The sequence below is a fragment of the Triturus cristatus genome, chromosome 1_2 (genome assembly GCF_964204655.1).
Source record: "Triturus cristatus chromosome 1_2, aTriCri1.1, whole genome shotgun sequence".
NCBI lineage: Eukaryota > Metazoa > Chordata > Amphibia > Caudata > Salamandridae > Triturus > Triturus cristatus.
In genome coordinates this window covers 1173401218-1173428290 of record NC_140580.1, presented here as the reverse complement: position 1 = coordinate 1173428290, position 27073 = coordinate 1173401218, and the positions used below count along the sequence as shown (strand labels likewise).

The 27073-nt window shown below is 47.6% G+C and overlaps 1 protein-coding gene across 1 annotated transcript in view; it reads right to left on the bottom strand.

Annotated features, from left to right (window-relative positions):
* Positions 1–27073, bottom strand: part of CRAT (carnitine O-acetyltransferase) — a 412536-nt gene that overhangs the window by 113981 nt on the left and 271482 nt on the right. Inside the window, exons 8-9 of the mRNA XM_085614011.1 lie at positions 15632–15732; positions 14947–15066 (exon numbers count right to left, since the gene is read on the bottom strand). Coding sequence (XP_085470137.1) covers positions 14947–15066; positions 15632–15732 — 221 coding nt within the window. The remainder of the gene's footprint in view (positions 1–14946; positions 15067–15631; positions 15733–27073) is intronic.

The following is a 27073-nucleotide window of genomic DNA, read 5'->3' as shown; positions in this document are numbered from 1 at the left end:
ATAAACCTGTGCTGATTCCAGTGTCAGGTGTATTAATAACTGCACCCAGGAGACCCTTTAGAAGTGTCCTCTGAAACCTACCGACTTCCAGTGTGTTGCCAATTGGTCTCCACCAGCCTGCCACTACTAGACCAGTATCTGGACCCATGTGGTGACAGCCTCTGCTGTCATGAGCCAGAAACAATGCCTGCCCTGGGCAGAGGTGCTTCACACCTCCTCCAGGCAGGAACAGCTTGCCAGGGCAGGAAGCTTCAAAGGCGATGCCCCCTTTGAACTCCAACCCCCACCTCTCCTGCCAGTAGCAGATGGCAACCCCCCCTGTCCTGACCCGACATTTGGGGGCAAGACAGGTGGGAAAATGAGTTAGATGAGGAGGAGGGTGTCCAGTCAACCTGCACCACCCCCAAGGCTGGGCAGACGATGTGCACTCCCCAGCTCACTTTCCACTATCTTGAAGATGTGGAAAAGAACCTGTCAGGGTGAGGGTCATGCCCATCCCCTATGTGGGGTGAGCATTTAGAGGGTGTACTCACCCTTAAGGTAGGTAGCCCATTGACTACTACCTGGCACTCCCTTTAATGCCCCTAAATTTAGTTTTTAGGTGGCACCCAGGAGCCTTTTAATTTCAGAATTGATGAACACATGAAAGCCCAAGGACAAAGAAGCACAGCTGACCTCGAGAACAGAGAGCCTGGACTGGATTTTGGAGCAAAACACTGCCTTCAGCCCAAAGACTCGACAATCGTGGAAACTGTCTCGTCCTGCCACTGAGAGACCTCTACAAACCCCAGGGGCTCACCAGCTTTTCGCCAAATTGCCTAAGAACTCCCATGGAGTAGCAAAGCTACACACCCACACTGCAGGCTCCCGAAACGGCACAGTCCGAACTCTCGACTTGCAGCTCCCTGGCCCCGATGCCGCAACTGGATCCCCTGTTTGCTCTGCACACACCACCACTGGCTGGGGAGTATCCAAAACCTCTGCGCGCCCGTGGTCCCCAGGCCCGTGCAACCTTAACACTCATTTGAGTGCCCTCGGACTTGCCTAGAAGTCCCCCTGTGCAGCCTGTTTTTAGGTAGTTCCCTCCTTCTTCGTAGCGTGTAAGCTACTTACTCTCCCAGCACCCTGCTCCCGGCTGAATCTGGGACGCTCCCGAGAAACTGCTGGAAGAACTTTGGAACCTGGCTCCCTAACACTCAAATTCTAGAAGTCCTACTGCATTGTGATCTATTACATTCTATGTTTTTCTCCATAGGATAACATTGTGCGTAACTGCGCACAACTGTATATTGCTTGTACTTACCTTGCTTATTGCTGAAATGTAGTACATCCTGTAACTGAAGTTCTTGGTTCAAAACATATATAAAAAGACCTCTTATTTTTCTACAAATCGGTCTCAACTTCAATCTTGAGTGTGTGTTCCATTTATCGCCTCTGTGAGTACAACAAATGCTTAGCGCTACCCTCTGATAAGCCTAACTGCTCGCCCACTCTATCACAAAATAGAACATTATTATCTACTTTTGCCTCTCTAAACCAATAAGGTTCGCTCTGAAGTCTCTGCACAGCGTACCCCGTTGCGGTACACTGCATAGAGGTGGGTTTCCTACAGCGAGAAAGACAAGCCTCTCCGGATCAGGGTCACTAACTAAACATGGAGCTCTGTGCTCTTATCTATTGATCAGGGTGTTCTTCTTGGTGTAGAAAGGGCTTTGCTTTCAGGCTCTTGGCATCTGTACTTTGCCCGAATCTATAAGAGTATATCGTACAGGTAGTACAAGGTTGGTGCTCTCTGTGGCTCGATAGCTGAAGTCAGCTTTCCCACTGTCCAGAGCAGTATCTCTCCTCAGCTAGCCACCCTGTTTCTTCTTTGCTGAGGTCTTTCTCCAGTCACAAGCTTCACATCATTATGCACGGTTGGAGTTTCTCTAACTGGATGTACTTGTGCCCTCCATACTTCGCTCTCCCGAGGACCCTCATATGTAGGATCACACTGCAACGTTCATTCTTTCCGACTATGCACCAGCTGTCACCTAAGATGGCACCACCTCTGAAACTTCACGGTTGGTCAGTGTGCTGCCATTCTCTGCTGCACTCTCTAACCGGTTGTCCTTGATCTGTGCTCACTGCTACAGCAGATGATCCTCCCACACCACAGGTAGTGCAGGCAGAGAGGCCGAAGGCTAGCTGTTGCACTATAATGAGGACAGCCAGCCTCCAAGATGGAGTCTCCTCCTGCCTTCAACCCAAGAGGCCCCAGAGTCTTTCTCCACCGCCACAGTTCTGTGTGGGCTCTTCTTGTCATCTGGTGGATCTTCGCTCCCACGGTCCCTCTCAATATGGTCCAGAGTTGGGACTGGGTGCTTTAATCTCCTTGTAATGATCAGGCTGCAGCAGAGCACCCAAGAGAAGTTGCTGCTTCATACCAGCCAACAACCACGCCATGTATTTTGCCCTGAAGTATGGCCATGAACACCAATGGCGATGCTTGATTTTGAATGTGAGAGAGACCACCTTCCCACAGGTGGTCAAGCATCAGAATGGCCCTAGGTGTCTACCTAAATTACTCCTTTAAGTCAAGTAAAAAGTTCTTCTCAACCAGACACTAGGATGCCCCATCTACCAATGCAAAGAAATGGCCGATGTCCAAGCGGACAGCCTCTCGACATGGACCCTGTGCCAGCCTCATCTGGTGCGAAGTTTAACTTCCACTCGAGGGCACCAGAAGGTGATGCCTGATCCTGTTAATCGCCATCCTAATCCGTATGATCATCATTATCACCACTGTCCTCACCAGTTCCTGCATCGCCACTTCCCTAATCATGAGGAATAAGATGCTTCGACGAAGCAGCGACTACTGACGTGCCTCAGAAACAGAGGTAGTTGGCTGCGTTTAAGGTGAAGGGGTAACTGGTGAGGGTAAAGACCACAGCCCTGGCTGTAGGGGTGGTGGCGGTATGACCACAGCGACAGGCTGAGGTGCAAGGCATTGAGGAGAAAATGGGAGCCAATTGTCACTTCCTGCAACTGGCTTCAAACGTCCACAAGAATAGGATCCACATGCAGGGAGGTGGAGAATGAGGGCAGCAAGGACCTCTTGGATGTCCACAATGTTGTTGTATATATACTTGGCATCATCAGAGTCATCCTGAGCTGAGTATTATAGATCCAGCCGGTTAGGCATGGCGGCTCTCTGCATCCTCTTGCTCTCCCTGACTTTTAATCTCATTTGAAAGCAGGTTCCAGCAAAAGTAATTTTGAGGAGACAAGCTTACAGGAGAAATTAATGGACTGTAGAGGCAAAACTGAAAATACTGGTGAACAAGTTGGAAATCTCATTGTCAAAGCCGTAAGTAACTGGCAAATGATGCAGACAATAGGGGATTATAAGTGGTGCTAATGTAACGGATTGCCTCACATTCAAAGATACGAGAAAGGATGGAGTGACGGGAAGACCTGGCTACTGACGAGAGGCCCTGCAGCAGCTGGTCACTCTTGGGCAGGCTTGAGCACAGCTGACGAGAGGGCAGCAGACTCTGGAGAACTATTGTAGTATATTCTGATGTGCCCACTGGTGGTACAGTGGGTACTGCTGCAACTCACGAGGTGTCAACTCATGTCAGAGCTGTCAAACTGGAAGTTACAACAAGTTACAAAGCTAAAAGCATTTTTTTTTTTTAACAAGACTGTCTTGAAAGGGTCTGCATGTTTGCTTCCTACGTTCGCCACCAGGAGGGGCTGCAGCATCCGCGGATGAAATATCTTTCTGCTTTGAAATGACTCAACATGGGAACTGACCCCGATGGGAACGTTTAGCAGACCTCTTTGCCATAAAAACGTCTGAGCTGCAGAGTTCTACTTTAAATTTAAAAGTATCACTTGCTTCCAATTGTTGAATGAGGGCTTGAAGGATATTTTTCCTGTTACTCAAGGAGAGAGAGAAATTACTTAAAGTCTTCAGTCAAAGTAACACAAATGTTGCATGTATTAGGATCATGGCTATGATGCAGACATGAAAAGCACTGTGTGCGCCTGTCCTCCAGTGTAGGAAATTCACCTTTTCTATGTGGTTACTCTAGATTTGTTGCCTTATGCTAGACCATATATTTTTTCTGGTTTGAGAACTGTGTACTTTGCCTGTGCTCACCCTTAAACCATGGTTAAATTGGCTTATTACGGATTTGACAAAACTAGTTGTGGTCAATTGTGCACTGCTGTGGTTAGAAAAGTTTTCAAAAATCTGTGCCGTGCTCCAGGGTATCACTCCCTGCCAGAGAGTGTAAGAAAATCAAACAATAGGTAACGACCCCACCCCTGTGGGGTGTATCCCCGGGCACTTGACTGGAGTGACGAACTTTTTCGTGGTTGTCAATGAATAATTTGCTCAATTATGCAGTTGAAAGTTTTTTAATTTTGCACTTAATTTTTCATTAATCCGTTGGAAAACTTCATTTCCCTAACGCTAGTTGGCACGATGTTCACCCACACGGTCCCCTTACAGCCTTTCTCTCGAGTCTAAAACCACGTTAGATACATTTAGACGCCACTTGTTTAATATTTGTTACAATGTATGTGACTAGTATTGTGTATTGTATATATCTATCTGGTATCACTACATACAGTGTAAATCTTTTGTTTTAGATGTTCCCTGATGAAGGCAGTTTGCCGAAATGCATTGGAACACTGATTGAGACAACTTTGTGAAACTAACATGTTGCATTTTGGGAAATGAAGTTTTCCAACGGATTAATGAAAAATTAAGTGCAAAATTAAAAAACTTTCAACTGCATAATTGAGCAAATTATTCATTGACAACCACGAAAAAGTTCGTCACTCCAGTCCAGTGCCCGGGGATACACCCCACAGGGGTGGGGTCGTTACCTATTATTACGGATTTGCACATTTAACTTGCCTGTACCGCCCTAGTATATAGTGCAAAAAGTGCACCCTGGGCCTGGAAGTTAAATGCAACTTGTGGTCGGCAGCACCTATTGTGCCATCCACTATAGTGGCAGTGCAAACATGGCTTCAGGCCTACCCTTTGTGGCCAGACTGCTGCACAGTAAACCTGCAGTGCGACCTATTAAAAGAACTCTTTTCTACAGGTAAAAACCTCTCTTTTAAATATTAGTTAAGTCACCCCTATGTTGGCCTTGTAGCCCACAATGCAAAGTGCATGATATTTAAAAGTGAAACAGAGGAAAATTAATGCACCATGCCCCTACATAGACAAGGCCTTAAAACTATTTTCAAAGCGGCAAGCTTAGCTGTTCTATGTAGAAAACCACAGTTCACATTAAAAAACTTATACTGATACCCTTGGAAAGGGAACAGAAAACAATAATGAAACCACTATTTTTAACAGTTATTAAAAATTCAATTCAATAGCGAAGGTGGATTTTTAATATTTACTAAGGATAAGTAACTTTTGGAATATTACCCTTTACCTGCCTAAACTTTCAAAAGGCTATAAAGCATATGTCTCCACCAGCTCTCAGCCTGTGCTCAGCCTTAAGTAGGTGTAAAATACCTCCAAGGAGCAAACAATGGGCTGACATAAATGGGCATAAATGACTCCCCTGTGCTCAATAGAATATGCAGGGTGGGCTCCTTTTGACAGCACAGTGTCAAATCCTACTTGACGATCTGTTGTGAAACATGTAACACTTGGGACGCACTTGAAATGGAAAGAAGAGGATGCCAAGACAATTCTTGTGGATCCCCAGTCTGGCTGTTGAAGGTTAAAGGACCCCATTTTTGTCCTACCAGACTTCTGTCTCTGGGTTTGTTGGGGGTACGGTGCTTGCTTTAAACTGTATTTTAGTCATAGATGTAGGAGGACAAAAGGATTACCACGGTACAGTGTTTCTTAACCTGGTACCCAGGGACCCCTGGGGGTCCACAAAACTTACTCAGGTGGTCACCGGCTGTTTAGAAAATTAAATAATATTAGAAAATGAATAGAGTACATATACAAAAAAGCAAAATGTTAAGTTTTAAAATGCTATGAATTTGAAATGGAAAGCTATAGCTTAAGTTGGTATCCTTATCTTGATTTGTGGAAGCAGCACAAGTAAAGCAAACAGAATTTGGTGTAGATTGGTGGCATCAATGGAGGCGGCACTAGTATGCATTTACAAAACAATGGATATATTTAGGACAAACAAATTAAAGTGATATGCTAGAGTCAAGCATATTGCTTTGTCTTTCAGAAATAAAACTACATTTTCAAAAGCTCCAACCGTTCTGTTAAAATTTTGATTTGGTCATATTTTTTGTTTGTGAATGGAATAAAATATTCCTATTTTGTGCATTTGTTTGATGTACACTCAATTCTGTATTTTTGTGTATTGCTTGAGGTTCAAATTATAAAAATTGTTTAGGTGGGCCGCCAGTAATGATTTGGTGGAGGGCCACAAAGGTCAAAAGGTTACCAACTGCTGTCATAGTACGCTCTCACTCACATCCCCATCCTCACGGCCCAAGTACAGTGTAGCCAAAGCCCTTCACCATCTTGGACTTCCCTGAAAATGCATTTTGGGCTTGCTTGCATTGACGCAAATAGGAACTACTACAAAAATAAGTAGATCAGGGCCTTGGAACGTTTATCACATTTGTTAGGTAGGGACCAAGAGTAACCCCATTCACTAGTGAGTACCAGACACGAATGTGGCATACCCACATACCCCCTTCCAAACACGTATGGACCTGCGGAAGAAGGAGTAGTTTCTTACCTGTAACTCCAGTTCTGTAGTAGGGGTATCTCTGTTATAGTCATAATCTATGAATAGTCCCGCCCATGTGCGGGGACCCCGGAGCAATCAAAAATATCTCTTAAGCTGTCCTGCGTTTGCAGACCTGCAAAGACACTTAAGAGACAGACAAAATAATACAGCCTAATTACAACAAGGCTGCACAGGCCAGAACTTTCTCTGAAGTGAACACAAAAGCCAAAATAAAGTTCAAATGTCATCTTTATTCACATCTGACATCCTCCTTTATTATCACACACTCCCTTCACCAAAATCCCTTTAAACAATAGAGAGGAAGGGGTGGACAGACAAGCCCTATAGGCTGTCATTATGTGTCTGCTAAAGGGATACCGTGCCTTTAAGAAACTCTCCAGAGACCCCCGGTATCCCAGGATGCACAGCCAAGACAAGTTACTTTCAGTTCTTTTTGAAGGTGTATAACAACAGGCCTGATACTATCAGTGTACTCCACTGGGGAGGAGGGCGGGCGCTTATGACTATAACAGAGATACCCCTACTACAGAACTGGAGTTACAGGTAAGAAACTACTCCTTCTGTAGTAGGGGATCTCTGTGTATAGTCATAATCTATGAATAGAATGGCAAGCCCATCCCAACCAACAAAAAGGCGGTGGAGTAAAACCACACACCAACAAATTACTGTGCAAACAAATTCCTCAGCGAAGCCCGTCCAACCTGCGCATCTGCCCTAGCATCAGAATCCAGGCAGTAATGCTTTGTAAACGTATGGACCGACTTCCAGGTGGCAGCCTTACAATGTCAGCGATTGGAACATTCCTAAGCAAAGCCGTAGTCGCTGCTTTGCCCTTAGTCGAATGCGCTGTAGGCTTACCCCCTAACGTCGTATTAGATTTCTGCTAACAGAGCTGAAGACAGGACACAATCCATCTGGAGATGGACCGTGTTGAGGTAGCTAGACCAGTTCTTACCGAACCATAATCCACAAACAGTAGATCCGACCTGCGGATGCCTTTTGCCTTATCGAGATAGGTCAACACCCTACGCACAGCAATTGAATGGAGAGACCTCTCCGCCGGAGAGAAGGGATGCTGGACAAAAATGTAGGCAAAGTTATCATTTGATTCACATGGAAATCAGATATCACTTTAGGTAAAAACTTAGGAAGAGTGCGCATTACCACATTAGAAGCATGGAATACAGTATACGGCTCTTGACAACACAGAGCCTGAATCCCACTTACTCTCCTGGCTGATGTAATGGCCACAAGGAAAACAGCCTTCCAGGACAAATACTGCAAGGAGGCCTTATGAATAGGCTCAAAAGGCTCCCTCATTAATCTGGACCACACCACATTCAACTCCCATGGTGGAGAAGATCGTCTAACAGGGGGGGGAACACCTTACAAAAACCCTCCCAAAAAATCTGTAACCACAGGCATTTGGAAAAATGAGGTTTGGGAAAGGCCCTTTCTATACGCAGTCAAAGCTGCGAGACGAACCCCGATAGACTGAAAATTAAGCCCAGATTGAGCCAACTGCAGCAGATAAGGCAGAATAACATCTTCTTTACAGGATGTAGGGTCAACGTCCTTTGCCCTGCACCATAAGCAGAATCTCTTCCACTTATAGGCATAAGAATGTCTCGTAGACGGTCTCTATGCCTCTTTCAGTATATCCATACAGTCCCGAGGCAGGTTCAAGTGTCCATATTGCACTAACTCAGGAGCCAGGCTGCCAAACTCAAGGACGAGACATTGGGGTGAACCATCTGTCCTCCGAACCACGTGAGAAGGTCCGGCCGACATGGCAGGCGCCTGTGTGGAATAACAGACCGGTGCAGAAGGTCGGTGAACCACCAGTGCCTCGACCCCTCCAGAGCCATCAGGATCATCCTGGCTCTGGATCGCGACAGCTCGATCAGCACCGCCGAAATCAGGGGAAAGGGTGGAAAGGCGTAGCGAAAGCCGTTAGACCAGCTGATCCAGAGAGCTTTCCCCCAGCGTCCCTGGTTGGTAGTACCTGGACGCGAAGCCGCAGCCTCTGCTGTCTTCTGCCCGAGCGAACAGAGCAACATCCGGAGCGCCCCACTCTGCGAAGACGTCTATCAGCACGTCGCCGTGTAGCACCCACTCGTGATTCTCCTGAACGAGCCAGCTGAGCGCAACGGCTAGGGCATTCTGCACTCCCAGCAGATGGAAAGCCGTGATCGGTAGGTTCCTGGTCACCAGCCAATACCAGATGGCCTGCGCCTCCCGAGACAGCATGCACTATAACCGCGCCGGGACCGACTTGGACATGGCGACGTGCCACCCCAGCTTGTTCAAGAGAACGCACGTCTGGAGGGAGTGTGCTTGCGCTTCTGAGAAGGAGTGTGTCCTGCCCAACCAATCGTCAGAGACGAGACCGGCCCCACCGTTGGGGGGGGGGGGTGGGGGGTGGGGGGTAATAATACAAGAACTCGAGCCTTCCGAAGGATCGAAGAGCGTCTCCCCTCCGAAGGGCACACAGTCGTTGAGGAGAGAGGGAGAGAGGGAGAGAGAGAGGGAGAGAGGGAGAGAGGGAGAGAGGGAGAGAGGGAGAGAGGGAGAGAGGGAGAGAGGGAGAGAGGGAGAGAGGGAGAGAGGGAGAGAGGGAGAGAGGGAGAGAGGGAGAGAGGGAGAGAGGGAGAGAGAGAGAGAGAGAGAGAGAGAGAGAGAGAGAGAGACCAAGTGAAAGTAGCTGCCTTGATCAACCAGCCGTTCAGGAACGGATAGACAAAGCCACTGTGACTCTCATATGCGCAGCCACCACGGCCTAGCGTATGGAACATTCCGAGGTGTCGGCTGCAGGCCGAAAGGAGGCCAAAGCAATGATAATGGCCGTTGTCCACTGCAGGAACTCGCGATATTTTCCCCGCTGCATAGCCAGTCACCCTGAGGAGGTTGAGGGGAAACCTAATGCAGAGACCTCCACCGGAATGAACTACTCTTTGATCCCACGAGTCGGCTTGTCGCCCGCCGAACATGGGTCCAAACTCGGTCATGTCTCCCTTGCACACTAGAGGGAACAGTGAGTACCATCCCTTTCCAGTCCGTCCCAGAGGAGCCGAGTCTATCTTCCTTTACTGGAAGATGGCGGTGGCCTCCTTCTACAACTCGCGCACGGAGCGCGATTGAGGTGGAGGGAGCGCTGGAGGGAAACCGGAAGAGTCGCACGGCAGTCAGCCCCAGAATGACTCAATGGCGGCCCGAGACCGCAGAAACAAATCTGGGAGGCATAACGCCGCTGGAGAGGACGGACGGCCTTAAGCCGTTCTCCCTGCCCCTCCCAACCGTCAAAACCTCAGCCTCGGCCTTCATGCGGGCCACCTCGCTATCGCATGGGAGCACAAGAGTTGCGGCAGAGAAGGAGAGTAGAAACACACTGCTGTGCCGCAGGCTGCAGAGATTCCGTCGAAGACAAGAATGTCGCCGTAGAACAAACCCACGGCAAAGCCCGGGATGCGCCTGAAGCGAAATATCTGCTGCAGAGCCTAAGAATATATAGCCGCAAGCATCATGCCCTGTAGACTATCCCTGTCTCTGGGCAGGAGATCCACACGGCGGTGAAGGAACGCACACAGCGATCACCACAACGGCCCAGCCAGAGGACAGGAGAGCACCTCTCCCTATTCACGTAAGAGGCCCCCTGGCATGCCTGACTCGAGAACTTCCATAACGGTGACGACGGGATGTCCACCCCTTCCTCTCTATTGTTTAAAGGGATTTTGGTGAAGGGAGTGTGTGATAATAAAGGAGGATGTCAGATGTGAATAAAGATGACATTTGAACTTTATTTTGGCTTTTGTGTTCACTTCAGAGGAAGTGCTGGCCAGTGCAGCCTTGTTGTAATTAGGCTGTATTATTTGGTCTGTCTCTTAAGTGTCTTTGCAGGTCTGCAAACGCAGGACAGCTTAAGAGATATTTTTGATTGCTCCGGGGTCCCCGCACATGGGCGGGACTATTCATAGATTATGACTATACACAGAGATCCCCTACTACAGAACAGATGAAGACTGGACTTGTAGTCTGTGACCTGAGGGGAGTCCTGGAGGACTGGACCTGCTCCGTCTTGTACTCAGCGCAAAGAAGTGTTGACCAAGGGTCATAAGGCTGACCTCCTGTATGGCATAGGGAGACATCAAGCTGTAAGAGACCTTTCCTTGGAAGTACCCAGCTGGTCACTGGCAACTGGACCTGGACTGGATATGGCTGTTGTCCTCTGCCTGATATCCTGAGAGTCTCTACATGCCCTCCACTGCGATCCTGCGGGTCTTAAAAGTGTAATTCTCTGGTTGGTTGGAATGTAAAAGATCAAGTTAGAAGGTAAAAGCTTTGACCATGACAAACTTGGATGGTGTATTTGACCCATGCTCCACTGCAGTCGGCTTTAAATCTCACTTAAGTCCCGGTCTACTGCCATCTTTGACCGTCACTGGCGCTTTGAACTTCTTGGAGCTATTTCTACTTAAAACCTTAAATAATCATATCCCCGGTTCCCTTACTGCATTTCTATCACTTTGGTGTCATTTTGTTTATTACATTTGTTCGACTTTACTTTCAGATTTTTATTGCTTGCCTTTATTACTGTTTTGATTCTGCATAAATAATTTACGCATTGCCCCATGTTAGACCCTTCCATTCTGTACCACAGCTACACAGGGGTCGAGCTCGGGTTCATTTATGGACTGAGGATTTACCCCAATAAGGGTGATGATCATTCCTTGTGGTGGGTAGTCATCCATCTCCAAAAAGAATCCAATTTCTTACATCAACATCGATCTTTCTTTTGTAACATGACAAACACCTCTTGAGGAGAAACGTTTTGGAGCATATCGCAGCCACTACAAAGAGTGTACAAACATCAAAGAAAACACACTCAAATGGAGCAATAAATAATGTAGCTAATACTTTGCCCTTTCTGATGAGGAGTCCAAAATCCGAAACTAGACTTGTGATTATAAATCTGAAAGTTGGAGCCTTTGGGAGGAAGTTGAGCTCACTGTCTATCCATCGCATTAGTCAGAGTCTGGTCCGCATAATGAGGTGGAAAGACTATGTACAGTCCATGGCTGTTTGTTTTAAGAATATCCTTATACTGATGTGTTAACGCTGACTCTGATGGGTTCCTAGAGGGACAACTGTAGCTCAATGATAGATTAGATGCTGGAGAGCTTTAGAATACAATTGGAGTGCAACTTTCCCCAGGGTCTTTGGCACCAGCAGTCAATACAATAGGCACCTGGATACTGTCCAGAACCCACTGAATGCACCTGGTCCCAGATAAAAGACCCCACACACATGTCCATGTAACAGTTAGTATGTTTGTGTGGTTTTAATGATGAATAAGTCACTTCTGGCGTTGTGGACCTGCTTTCAGTCCAAATACTGCAGGGGGCTGGCCACTTCTGATATTCAGTCGTATTATATGGCCTCAAAGCTACTGGTATTAAATGAATGGTGGTATGGCAATCAAAAGGACCCCGCGGTGGAACGGAGGATTATGGGCGAGTCCACCATACACTGAATTCTATATTCTGCGTCGCTGTGCAATTCTCTACCGTCTACCACCCAGGTGGTGTTTTGAGTGTGGAAGCAATCCCTTCGTAAGATGGGATGGTGGAATAAACTAACTAGGGAGACCCCGCTGTGGCATAATGGCCGGCTGCCGCAGCTAGCGGCGCTGGCTGGATTCAAAGGTTGGGACAACATTGGTATCTCCACACTGGGGGATGTAATACGTGGAACTGTCCTCAAATCTTTCCAAGAGCTTCAACGAGAGTACCATCTGCCAAAAACTCAATTCTACAAATACCTCCAGTTTCGTCATGCTATCTCCCCGAGTATTTCAGGGTGCTTCCTGTATACAGTCCGATTGAGGCCAAGGTATTCATGGGGGGTTTACAGGAACATAAGATTTCCAAGATTTATCAATCCCTGGTGACTCACAGCTCCACTACGCTAGATAAACTCAGAGGCCTGGGAGGGGGATGTGGGCCAATTGGATGAGGATGACTGGACAGACGGACTGGCCTCTCCTAGAGCGGCAGCGATATCGATGCGGCTACGTCTCATTCAATTCAAATACCTTCACCGGGTCTTTTACACAAGGCTCAGGCTGTGGAGGGCTCGTCTGGTAGCATCTCCGCGGTGCCTGAGATGTGGATGAGAAGAGGGGTCCCTTATTCACACCATCTGGCACTGTACAGCACTTACAAAATTTTGGAGAGGGGTGTTGGCCTGCTTGCCGGAGTTACTGGGATGTGAACTCCCTGCCTCGCCGAAACTGACGATTCTGCACATTATGGAGGACATAGGGGGTAATATATATAAGAGACACTTACTGTTGCTGGGACTGACTTTAGCTAAAAGAGACATAGCAAGGCGGCGATCCCGCCCTCGCTTTCGGCATGGAAGAATGGGTTGGATTTTAGCATGGGGTTGGAGATCCCGATATTTAAGGCCAGGGGCTGCCCGCAAAAAACACCCTAAAATTTGGAAATGATGGGCAGACTACTGGGGCCTAGAACCAGACCCATTACCCCTGGTGGATGCATCTATATCTGCCCTGATTCGTGGTTACTAGTATAGGTGACTGGAAAGGTAATGGTGGAACAGTGTTGCTGAGAATGAGATTCGTGGTGATAACCGAAGTGTAGCTGTGTGCGGGTGCAATGGGGGGAGGGGGGTTACGGTGTTCATGTTAAAATGTATCTTTTGATATTGTTGATAAAAATACACACATCTGTCAAAGTCAATGGCTTGCAATGCTGGATATGGCAGTTGTTTCCTGGGTTAAGGAGCAATGCACTGTATACGACTTTTTAACACAATAAGATGCGTTTTAAAAAACAAAAAAATGTTGTCAAACTTGGGTCTTCTTCGCATGGTAAGCTGAGACTATGACTCTGAAGGAAGTGGTATGGTCTGCCGTATGAACTACCCTTCCCAAGATTGAGGATTGTCCAGAAGACATTACCACAGGATCCCTATCAAAATGAGGTACAATTCTTTCCTGTGAGGTCAGTTCCTGTTTAAACCAAGGGAGACAATCACGATAGAAGGATGCATCACAACACATTTGTTCGCTAATTTAAATCTCACTCCCCACCAACATGTTCTCTATTTTTGTCCCGGATTCTTGCTCTTTTGCAGCGGGATTTCACTTCGATCCTTCTCCTGGTTTATTGGCAGGACCCTTCTCTTTTCTGATGTCAAGGAGAATTTGGTGCCTGCCATATCTAATGCAATATACTTCCCCATCGTCAATCAAGTACTGTACGATTGTTAAGGAGGATTTTTATCCTACTACAGGGTTTCCCAAATTGTGGGTCGCAAACTTCTTTGGCGAATCGCGAAAGTCCAAGCAGATTCTGTATTTATCTTGTGACATTTACTGCGCTTCAAAGACAGGGCTCAAATGTCGGGCTAGGTTTTATGAGAAATTGGTGCTTATATTTTTAACATGGGAAGTGATGTTTAAAAACTCTTCTTGCTTTGCAGTCAGAGAAAGAAAAGTGAATTATGTGATAATCTTGCTGGACTATACGGAGTTTGAAAGGAAAGGCTGTAGGAGGTCATTTTTGTAACACAACAAACTGTAAATGCCTGTGAATCTACTGTACACATTCAGCAGTTAGGAAAGCAAAAATGAAGCACATTTTTTTGTAATTCTGAAGTGTAACAGAAACACAGATTTGAATAGGATCAAAACAAATCAAGACACTTTACTTGGTGATGCAGAAATGATAATTATTCACTGATACCCCATTTCCACACATTATTTGCGTGCAATATTGTTTTATCAGAATTTAGTGGTCATTTCAATGGAAGATGTGCGGTAAGTAAACGATAAAGTGCTATCACACAATGTTTTAGCTACATGAAAAAAGTGCACGCCTCATGTCCATTAAAGCTAGGTGGAAAGCAAAGGTTGGTTCTTCTAAAAATTGGATTGTGGTTCCAAAAGGTTTGGAAGCACTGCCTTCATAGCTTTTTGTCCTATCTAACATTTTGCTGGTGTTATACTGTCCCGGGTGAGAGCGTGGCAACTCTGAGGAGTCGGCCTGTCCTCAGGCACTCAAGAAAGAAACTGAACAGACCTTCAAAACATCCTGTACTTGACACTACCCAACTGACCACGGTACTTTTCTTCCACCACCGCGGCCCCTGTATTGTCTCAATGCTTTTCACTCACATGTTCAGGTTCTGCTTTGCTTTCTCAATGTCATTCTTGATCTCAGGCGTGATGTTGAAGCGCAGCTTAGTGGGCATTGGCAGAGGGACCATGGGGGATCTTACAAGCTCTGGCTTCTTCCTGAGAGAACACAGTGAAACAACAGAGATTGTGTTATGCTTTGCATAAATAAATGGTGGTACCACAGCCTCAGACTGGATCACTGGATGTCCAGTCTTGGGTGGTGAGGCTGGGGATGGTACACATGCTACTCTGGGGCAAGCACACAAAAGGATGAATAAGTTGGGCCAGAAAATAAGCATCCTACTAGGGTATGAAAATGCTGCAATTTGTAATCAATTGTGTGTCTTTTGCAATTTGTAATCTATGCACAGGATACATTACGGTAAGCAAGTATGGTAACTCAGCAAGCTCTGAAAGAACTCATGGAATCTGCAGGTGAGCAGATCAAATCCCAGCAGATTGTGTCAGCTTTTCTTCCTCTGAAGTTGATAAAACGAAGTGTTAGTGGACTGAGGCAATAATCACACTAGTTACTTTCAAGCTCGTCAAAGCTCCTGGTGGAAAGCAGTGAGCACCATTTAGCTGGCTGATGTCAGACAAATAAGAGGTGGTGAAGTGACAGCATGCAGACACCGTGCCTAGCTCCAGAATACCCAACCAGAAAGAAGTAGAAGAACCTTACGTGTACTCGACGATGTGGTCGATGAGAGCCACAATGGGGGGCCCCTCGGCAGGTGCATGCTCATAAATCAGGCCGCAGGACCCATCTTCAGCAATAATAAACTGTATGGAAGAGAAAAGGTTTGACAATGACTAGAGTGCTTCACGTGACTACATTGAAAACCTCCAAGGCGCTCTTTTCTCTCCCAGAGAGTGCTTCTGGGTCCTTGGTCAGAGCGCTTGAGATAGAAACATCCACATCAAAACTGACCGCAACATTAGCAGAAGCGGTGGCACAACTTGAGCACCAGTACATAGCCGGGTGCCACACCACGGGCAATGATCTGCTAGAGGATTCACAGAAGAGGAGGGAGGGTCACTTCAAAACAAGGCTGAGTAGCATAATATGGTCCTAATGGCAGCAGGATTAGATGATGGGCAGCCGGGAATTTGGGGGGGGAGGGGGGAGGGGGGAGGGGGGGGCGGGGGGTACTTCCGGATGACATACAGCAGTCACTGCCTGTGGCTGTCTAGAGCTTTGATGGGACCAGTGATTAATCTTGGGGCACATAGCTGCCCACCAGGAAATGGGAGGAGTGTCTCTCTTTTAGGAGGAAAGACCATGTGACAGCTCTGAAGGCTGTCGTGAGGGTCAGGAACTGAATTCAGGTAGACATCAGAGACCAGAAGAGGCGCCAGAGGAAGGATGGCAGCCGTTGCCTAGAGCCAGGTGGATCATCATTGTAATAAATGTATGTGGGTTACTTGCACATGCCTCATCGAAAGCCTTCCGGGGACCAGCGATGGGGTATGATCATCGTCTACTGGGAGGGGGTAGAAGCCAGCCACAGTAGGGATCGAGGAAAGCCACCAGGTTACGCTACCGACTGGAGAGGCTCTGTGTGAGGGTAGCAGAGGGAAAAAGGTTCATAATAGAGGGGGAGAGGCTAAAACCCAATGTGAGGGTGTGACTAAAACAGAGGGGAACACACTAACCACTCTAACAGAACTAATAACCACTGGGGGTTAGCAGTGGGGAGAAGTAGACAACCAAGTGAAGATGCTAACGTTTGAGGTGAGGAAAGCAAGCCTTTGAGGAAGGAGGACAGTGGCTGAATTACCCACCACAGAGAATGAGCTGGCGATCAGGTTGACCGAGTTTTCAGGGTGCAGTCCATAAAGAGTACGAGGCACTTCAAGCAATATGTTGGAAGACAGCATCTCTGGTGCAAGACCGGCAGCAGGTGTACAATTTCACTTTTTCCCCAGGGAGAAAAGAGGAAGTTACTTGCCTATAATCATAGTCCAAATACACAAAAGGTGAAGGGAGGAATGCTTGCAATAAGTCGAACCAGTGGCCCTCGCTCGGGGTAGCATTCCGACTCATCGTTCTTTTGCCCACAATGCCCCCTTTTCAGCCTGATGGGGCCTCTTCAGTTGGGTGCAGCTTTCTCAGACATGGATCCCTGGCTCTCCGCACCACTGGAACCAAGCTACACCCAGCTGAAGAGGCACAATCTGTAACGCCCTGAACGTCTCAGGATCGTTTAACAGACACGATAATGAGAACGCAACCACTTGTGAAGGTTTAGTTATTTTAATGAAGGCAAAAATAATACAAGGAATAAACAAAGGTTATAGTCACTGGAATCCTCCAGGCTAAGTACGTTACCAGCCCACAGCACGGATGGTCCTAACCGTCCTCTGCATATACGCCGATCCCGGCGTATGCCAACAGAGGGCAGAAATGAAATGGCCGACAATGCCAATCGGTAGGCTGTGAGGGGCACAAAGAGTGTTGGGGAGAATCGAGGAGTCAGGGAAACACCCAGCCGGGGTCTCTACCTGAAGGGAGCAGCCGCTCAACCTCTTCCTCAGACTGCACCGGGACGCGGAGTCACCTCCTGGTGATGCGTCACCGATACCCCAATCACAAGCAAAGAAGACTGAACCGAGAGCAGCCGCTCGATCGATCCTGCGGACTTCCGAGTCTGTAACGCGGCAAACACCTCCTGGTGTGCGTTACAGCTGGCAGTCCCTGTATCTCTGGTCGGGCTGGGAGTTACGACTCCAACCAGCAAAAGCGCCACTGCGCTTTGACTCAACCGAGTCAAAAAGCGAAGCTCAATGGTTATCCGGTAGAGCTTCCGGGTCCTTCACAGGTGACGATGGGGCAAGACACGGCCCAGGGAGTAACGACTCGACCTACCTCCGTTCTTGCCTTACTGGAGCACCACTCCGGAACACTGCTCTTCACTAAGCAGGTACGTCGGTTGTGAACACAATATCCGACAGCGTTGTACCTCCCGGTTCCTCCCTTTATAGGGCGTTGTTTTCCTTGAGTTATGTAACAGCTCTCCTGTTTACATAAGGGCGTGTTTTCCTTGAGTTATGTAACAGCTCTCCTGTTTACATAAGGGCGTGTTTTCCTTGAGTTATGTAACAGCTCTCCTGTTTACATAAGGGCGTGTTTTCCTTGAGTTATGTAACAGCTCTCCTGTTTTACATAAGGGCGTGTTTTCCTTGAGTTATGTAACAGCTCTCCTGTTTACATAACCTCTCAACCGCTAAGCATCCTGGGAGATGTAGTCCGTTTTCGCTGGTTACCGTTTTCCTCCCCTCGCATGACAGGAATTCTTGACACAATCAGGCCGAAACAGCTCTTAGATTTCTTGTGTTCCTATGTCCACAATACTCGTACACTCAAATGAATAGACAGGTTTCTTCTTTGGGGCACCTGACTCTCAAAGGGTAGCGGTGTTGAGCTTTGAATGCTTTTTTCATGTAACAGAGAAACTCCGATTCAGCATGACACATACTCTAGCACTCAGTCTAACTGATGCCCAATCGGGGCATCAATGGCATATAAATATCAGGCTAGAATATATAATCAAGAATATCGTCAGGGAGATTTATATTTAATTTTGGAAAGGACACTGTGTGACAGGACTTGTAGAGTGCATTGTACACTGGGAAGATAATAGGATTGCACACAAGTAGGACTTTGTAATGCCGTACGTACATAGCAGTGCTGTAAGGAAAGGCCTCTTTTTGTATGGTGAACCCCAAGTGTTTGGACTGATGCTGCTGGTTTTTTCACAAGTGTCTGTGCCCTTGCCCTTAAACTGATAAGACAAGTCGGCTTCTATCCAATTGGCTGAGCTAGCTTACCTGTATGTCCCTACTAAATGGTAACCATTGTACCTGGGGCATGCAAGCTAGAGGGTCCCCCTAGGGATTGCAGCACCGATCGTGGGACTCAGTTAAAACGAGGCTCCCAACCCGCCATTTGCAGGCTGGAAGAGGAGTTTAACTACTGGCCCGACTTTGCCATCTAAAGCAATGGCAAAGCCGGACTCCCTCCTAGTATATTTGTAAGTCACCCCTATGGCAGACCTAGTGAGTCCTAAGGCAGGGTGCAACATATCGAATGGGCAGAACATGCCCTGGTAGCAAAATCGGTACACTGTTCTTTTTACTGTGGAAAAGCTTGATCGCCCAATTAGAGAGCGCAGGGCTACACGTGGATGCCTCAGCGGTGCGAACTCGAAAGGTGCGACCAAAGTGGGCCATTTGAGGTATCAAACAACTCGTTACATTAAGTCCAACTGTTTCTGCGGTCGCAATTAATGTAACAAGTGCAGTGTGCAACTTTAGCAGAGTTGCCACTTTGTTGCCTTCAGCCTCCTGTGCCCAAACTGCCTGCACACTGGGTCCTGTAGCCAAAACCGCTTTCTACCGTCTTGGGAAGACTTGCTAGCAACTCATAGGAAAGGATACAATAGGGGCCTGCTCTGGAAGCAGGTGTCACCTCCCTCCTGAGGGAAACCACACAGGGGGTTGCTCCAAAAGGCGAGCTGCAAAGGAGAAGCCGCCTTTGACAAACAAATGGGTAAGACTAGGGAGAGGGGCTGCTCTATTGTTTAGGCTGACAGGATGGTACTTGGGACAGGTAAGGGGAAACGAGTTGACAAACGGGTTTTCTAGGGGTGTGTAGCCCTCTTGGTGGCCACATCTCAGGGTTAGGATAGGGAGCTCCACACACCGGGAGAAGGGTCCTGCGTATTTGGGGTGCGCAGTATGGTGCATCCTGGGATGCCCAGATGCCACATTATGCTCAAAGTGGTCATCAGGTGGGAGGGAACCTAGTAGCCCATTGGCTACTAACTGCATCCTGCCCGGAGGGCTTTTTCTGAGTATACATAGGGCACTCCTATCACACTGAAATCAGTTTTCGACTGGACTGAAGAAGGACTGCCCTGCTGATTCATGGAATCAGCAAAGAGAGGCTGCGCCGGCATGGACTGCACATACTGCCCCTGGCAGATAGCAACGGAGGGGGCGTTGCCTGCTGATTCATGGAATCAGCAAAGAGAGGCTGCACCGGCATGGACTGCACATACTGCCCCTGGCAGATAGCAACGGAGGGGGACGTGGCCTGCTGTTTCTTGTTCAAGGAGAAGCTATCTCCAGAGCCCAGCCTAAGCCAAGAGACTCCAAGGGCCAGTGAGATGGCCTGCTATTCACAGCACAGGGACGCAACAGCTGAGAAGCCTGCTGGGGCAAGTTGTTACTTAAATTACAAAAAAACCCTATTTGGGGGAATTATGGTGTGAGTTGTATTATTGGGTGGGGGGGTGTAGATAATGTGTGCTTGAATACTAATTTAAAAAAAAATGTATTCCCACATGACAACATGAATTAATGGATATTTCAGGCAGGAAACGATATAGCGGGGTGAATGGCTGTATGTATAGGATATCCGTATGATCGTGTTCATCTTTGTGTCAACAAGCCATTACTGTTTATTCAACTTCTGGGTATGTTTAATCAACATGGGAATTGATTAAAGTGAAATAAATATGAATTACAGTAATTGAAACATAAACATAATGTCTATAGGTGGCACCTTTGGGAAACACCAATACCCCATCTAGAAATAGATGACTGCCGTGCAATATCGCAAGCAACTGATCTTGTGATGTTTGGCAACTGAATCAAGAGATCTTTCAATAAATTAAAATAGTCTATGGGGGAATAACTGATTGTACATTAAAGAGGTATGTTGATTGTGTTCCAGCACATGGGGTCATATGGATACAATCTCTAATAAGGATTCACTAAGCACAATATAAATATATTTATGTATTTCACACTCCTCACTGTCAAGTCACGTGACACTTCCACACTCAGGCTTTATAAGTTCTTCAAGAAGTGCGGGAGACGACTGGGCAGGCCCCTTCCCTGGTGGGGTTCCCTGCACATATGCTCCTATGCATGCTTGATTGGTTTTAATGATGGTCTGGGACAGATTAGTTCTAATTTTAGGACTATCTCTTTAATATTTTCTTCTTTATGAATTATGTAGTATGTGTATGTATAACGGTTTGTGTTGCTTATGTATGTCTTTTTTGTGTATTATCTACAGCCGTGATAATATTCAAATCTTTTGAAAGAAACGTGTTGACTGGCTGTTCTTTTGACTAGATAAGAAATCCATCCAAGTCACGAAGGCTAGTTATTTTTCTTCGATGATACTGAACACTACCAACAAATCAAAAGAGATATTCTCAATTGTTAATGAGTTATCCAACCCGGAGAGTCACAATAAAACCAGCGCCATCCCAATCACTCCGAAACTCCTTGAATACCTTCTTCATTGACAAAATTGCAAAGATTAAATCCAGCATTCCCGCAGGTCTTGCATATGAGGCCATGCCTACGGCCTCGAGCAACCTTAACTCCTTATATCAATTCCCGGCGATTAGCAGTGAAGCTTTCCTGGAACTCCTGTGCAGGTTTAAATCTGGTTCCCCCGCCGATAGTTGCCCACCTCATTTCTTGAGAGAAGTGTTCACTGTAAACCCTGACCTCCTCCTTCTGAATGAATCACTAATGCAGGGCCGTGTTCCCAGACGTTTTAAAAAGCTACCATAGTTCCCCTTCTGAAAAAACCTGGGTCTGACCCTTCGATCCCAATTAACTATCGTCCTATATCTCTGCTCGCCTAGCTGGCTAAAATACTGGAATCCCATGTGGCGAAAATGCCTATGCTTATTCATTGAACAATCTCAGTTCCTTGACCCCCACCAAGCAGGATTCCGTCCCTCTCACTCAACGGAGACGGTAATCCTGATGGTATTGATCTCAGCGCGGCCTTTGACACGGTTAGCCATAACACTCTGCTATATCGCATGTCCCAGGTTGGGATTGAAGACAAAGCCTTGTCTTGGTTCAAATCTTTCCTCCAAGACAGATCCTTCTGTGTGTTTGAAGACGACGCTGTCTCTGCCAGCAGACCTTTGAAATGTGGAGTCCCTCAGGGATCATCTCTAAGCCCTGCACTTTTTAACTTGTACATGAGGCCACTGGCTGACGTCGTCCGTCCGTATGGGATTAAGATCATTTCCTACGCGGACGATACGCAGCTGGTGGTCTCCATGACTTAGGAAGCCACTCCATCGGCTCCAGGCGGGCTTAGAGAGTGCGTTGAAGAAGTGAAAACCTGGATGTCCCTTTCTTCGTTAAAACTGAATGGGGACAAAACGGAGCTGATGATCCTGGGCTCCCCAGACCCCAGCATTCCCCCCTCTTTATGGCCACCCAGTCTGGGCCCCCCACCTACTCCCAAAAACAGCATTAAAAGCCTTGGAGTGTGGCTGGACAGATCCCTGTCCTTTAATACGCAGTCCACAAAACTTTCGGCCACCTGCTTTGGCATCATGAAAATGCTGAAAAGAATCCTCCCCCTCCTTCCCTGGGATGCCAAACAAACTGCCATACAAGGCTTAATTCAATCGCGACTCGACTTCAACAACATACTTTATCTTGGTGCCCCCGAATCCACCCTCAGAAGGCTCCAGATAGTTCAAAACTGCGCAGCACGCATTCTATTAGACCTTCCCCGCAGACAGTCAGTGAGAACAGGCCTGACTACCCTCCACTGGCTACCGGTGCGACAGAGGGTCCTGTTTAAAGCCATGTGCATTGCGCACCAGGCCTTCTGGAACACTGGCCCTAAAATTACCCAAGACTTAATTACCCATTATGTGCCCAACAGAAGCCTCCGCTCCAGTCAAATATTTCTTGCAAAAACCCCCAAAATAAAAAGATCCAGATCCGGAGGCAGGACCTTCTCTTTCAACGGTGCTAGAGCCTGGAACGCCCTCCCACTGCACCTTAGAGCTAATTCTAACCTCTCAACCTTCCGCAGACAACTAAAGACCCATTTATTTCACTCAATCTAGCTAATCTCATTCCTAATTCTCCTTCTAAGCCTGCTGTAGGTATTCGGTTTTCCTAGCGCTTGGACGCCTCCGGGCAGCAATTCGCGCTATACAAATGTACATCCTATCCTATCCTATCCTATTGGACGAATTAAAAAAGGAAGCCGACTGGGGAACCCCTAAGACTCTGGTGTTGTTCGACCTTTCCGCAGCATTTGACACGGTTGACCACGGAATTCTGGCGGACTGGGTCAGGGAGGCAGGACTTGAGGGCCCGGCCCTAGACTGGATTACATACTTCCTGGAAGACCGGTCCCAGTCTGTTCGTCTGTCTCACTTCATTGCACCTGAGGTGAAGTCTAACTGTGGAGTGCCACTGGGATCATCGTTGTCCCCGCATTTGTTCAATCTATATCTACTCCATCTGATTCGGACTTTAAATGTGCTCACATTCCTTTCCATTAATTATGCAGAGGACGAACAATAGTTACTTACCTGTAATCTGTGGTTCTCCAGTATTGGTGTCTTTCATAGATGTGCATGCCTGAATCATTCCCCGTCGTCAGAGTGGGAGTCCCACTGTACATAAAAAGCAATAATCATGCATATAATAACCAAAAAACTTTGGTAACCTGAAACCAGGAAGTAAAGTAGCATAAGCTACAAGGAAAAAAACACTTCCACACCTATGACTATCACAGTCATTATGTACAGTCCAAACTGCCGCCAATCAGGCGACAGCACCCAGAAGGTTCTCCTCAGAGGCTCAGGCTCTACGATTTTCTCGCACAGGAGTGAACCAATACATCATAGCCTAAAAGCCTCTGAGGGGAGGTGGGCGGGTTGCATGTGAATCTATGAAAGACACCAATACTGGAGAAACACAGATTACAGGTAAGTAACTATTGTTCTTCTCCAGTATTTGGGGTGTCTTTCATAGATTCACATGCCTGAATCAGAGTAGATAGCAGTACGTAACATCATGGTCATAAGACGCTGCTTTCGTATCATAGACAATATATATATATATATATATATATATATATATATATATATATTATCAAACTGTATAATTATCGAGAAATACATGTGTGTTTCAACATATGGCGAACAATTTCAAGATAGAAAGAGTAATGAAAAGCGTCTTATAGAAAAGCATAGTGGAGGAGGGAGAACAGAGGCTCACCTTATTTGAAAAGATTGCGCAGAACAGCTTGTCCCACTGATGCATCTGCATGGCTTGCGGCTTCCAAACAGTAGTGTCTGGTAAACGTGTGTCTGTTGGGCCATGTTGCCGCTTTACAGATCTGGTGGAGAGGCACACCGGCAAAAAGAGCTGTGGATGACAAGATTGCTCTTGTAGAGTGCGCTCTTGGGTTCGTTTGTAATGGTCTTCCCGCTTGATCATGGCATAAGCAAATTGCAGCAGAAATCCAATGAGCAATGGTTGGTTTTGAGACCGAATATCCTTGGCATGGTTTGCCATATGCCACAAAGAGTTGAGCTGATTTGCGTATTGCTGCTGTCCGTTGTAAGTAGAACTTGAGACATCTTTTGATGTCAAGGGAATGCAAAGCGCTTTCTGCAGCTGTGAGCGGATTTGGGAAAAAAGTCTTTAAAATTATAGGTTCATTAAGGTGGAAATCCGCAGGGAATTTTGGCATTAACTTTGGGTTAGTGCGCAGCACTACAGACTTCGATGTAAATTGTAGAAAAGGTGGATGAATAGTGAACGCTTGGAGGTCACTAACTCTTCTGGGTGATGTCAAAGCTAGTAACAAGGAAACCTTCCAAGAAAGTTACTTTAAATCCACCTTGTGAATGGGTTCCACAGGGTGCCGCATCAGTTGTGTAAGCACTATATTAAGGTGCCAAGAAGGAGGTGGACGTTGGATAGGGGGGGGAACATCCGGAACAACCCCTTGAAGAATTGTTGAATGACTATATGAATAAAGAGAGTTAACACCATCCTGCCGAAACCTTGAAATTGCCGCCAAGAACACCTTTAGAGTAGAATGGGAGAGGCCAGACTTTGCCAATTGTACAAAGAATGGTAGAATTTGTTCTGGTCTTGCCTGAATAGGGTGGATATTGGCAGACTGACACCACATGCAAAACCTCTTCCATTTCAGTTTGTAAGTTTTAATCGTAGCAGGTGCTCGAGCATTAGCTAAAACCTCCTGACAGTCCGGAGGAATATCTAGGTGTGCAAATTCAAGGTGTTGAGGAGCCATGTCGCTAATTTTCAGCGATGCTGGGTACGGATGCCAAATTTGTCCGTTCTGGAGGGTCAGAAGGTTCGGAATTGGCCGGAACTAGATGGGCTCGCACTCAGAGGAGGAGAAGTTCCGTAAACCAGTACTGGCGAGGCCATCTGGGAGCAATGAGTATCATGCGGCAAGGTTGTTTCTTGATCTTGCGTAGAACTCATGGAACCAACGGAATCGGTGGAAAAGCGTAGGCATATATTTGTGACCAATTCATCAAAAGCGCATTTCTGAGCGAATCTTTGTGGGGAACCCAACTTGCAAAGAATGGGCATTTGCGGTTCTGGCTGGTTGCAAAGAGGTCTAGATCGGGATGCCCCCATTCTTGAAACACCCTGTTTAGGGATGGTTGGTGCAGTTCCCACTCGTAGTTTGATGTTGTGGTTCTGCTGAGGGAATCCGCCAGAACATTGGTGACCCCTGGGACATGAATGGCTTTGAGGCTGATTTTGTGACGAATCGCCCAATCCCAAATCTCTTGAGCTTGCTGAGATAGCAGGGCTGACTTTGTCCCGCCCTGTTTGTTCAAGTAATGCATACTTGTCGTATTGTCCGTTCGTATTAGTATGGATGTTCCTTTGATGGCCCGAAAGGATTTTAGAGCCAAGAATATGGCTCGTAACTCTAGTAGGTTGATATGCCACCTTCTTTGTTCCAGAGTCCACCTGCCGTTCAATCAATCAATCAAAGCATTTATATAGCGCACTACTCACCCAGAGGGTCTCAAGGCGCTAGGGGAGGGGGGTCCGCTACTGCTCGAACAGCCAGGTCTTGAGTTGCTTCCTGAAGGCGAGGTGGTCCAGGGTCAGGCGGAGGTGAGTCGGGAGGGAGTTCCACGTCCTGGCGGCGAGGAAGGAGAAGGACCGTCCCCCTGTGGTGGCTCTTCGGATGCGGGGAACGGTGGCGAGGGTGTGGCCGGTCGATCGAAGCTGGCGTTTGGGAGCGTAGAAGTTGAGGCGGCTGTTGAGGTATCCTGGGCCTTGGTTGTGTAGGGCTTTGTGTGCGTGGGTGAGGAGGCGGAAGGTGATTCTCTTGGTGACCGGGAGCCAGTGCAGGTCTCTCAGGTGTCCGGAGATGTGGCTGCGACGGGGGATGTCCAGGAAGAGTCGCGCTGAGGCGTTCTGGATCCGCTGAAGTCTTTTCTGGAGTTTGGCGGTGGTTCCGGCGTAGAGGGAGTTGCCGTAGTCCAGACGGCTGGTGACGAGGGCCTGGGTGACCGTCTTCCTGGTCTCGGTGGGGATCCACCGGAAGATCTTTCGTAGCATGCGCAGGATGTTGAAGCACGACGAGGAGACGGCGTTGACTTGTCTGGTCATGGAGAGGGTGGAGTCCAGGATGAAGCCCAGGTTGCGTGCGTGGTCTGTTGGTTTGGGTGCGCTGCCTAGGGCGGGGGGCCACCAGGAGTCGTCCCAGGCGGAGGATGAGGATCCCAGGATGAGGACTTCCGTCTTGTCCGAGTTCAGTTTCAGGCGGCTGTTCTTCATCCATTCGGCTACCTCTTTCATCCCTTCGTGGAGGTTGGCTCTGGCGGTGGCGAAGTCGTTGGTGAGGGAGAGAATCAGCTGGGTGTCGTCGGCGTAGGAGATGATGTTGAGGTTGTGCTGGCGTGCATTGTCTGCGAGGGGGCTCATGTACACGTTGAAGAGGGTTGGACTGAGCGAGGAGCCTTGAGGAACGCCGCAGATGACTTCGGTGGCTTCAGATCAGAACAGGGGGAGGCGGACTCTGTGTCCTTCCGGCGAGGAAGGAGATGATCCACTCCAGTGCCTTCTCCTGGATTCCGACGTTGCTGAGTCGCTGCACTAGTGTACGGTGGCAGACAGTGTCGAAGGCCGCGGAGAGGTCTAGGAGGATGAGGGCCGCTGTTTCTCCGTTGTCAAGCAGAGCTCGGATGTCATCGGTGGCTGCGATCAGGGCGGTCTCGGTGCTGTGGTTGGCCCGGAAGCCAGACTGCGAGAGGTCGAGGGATCC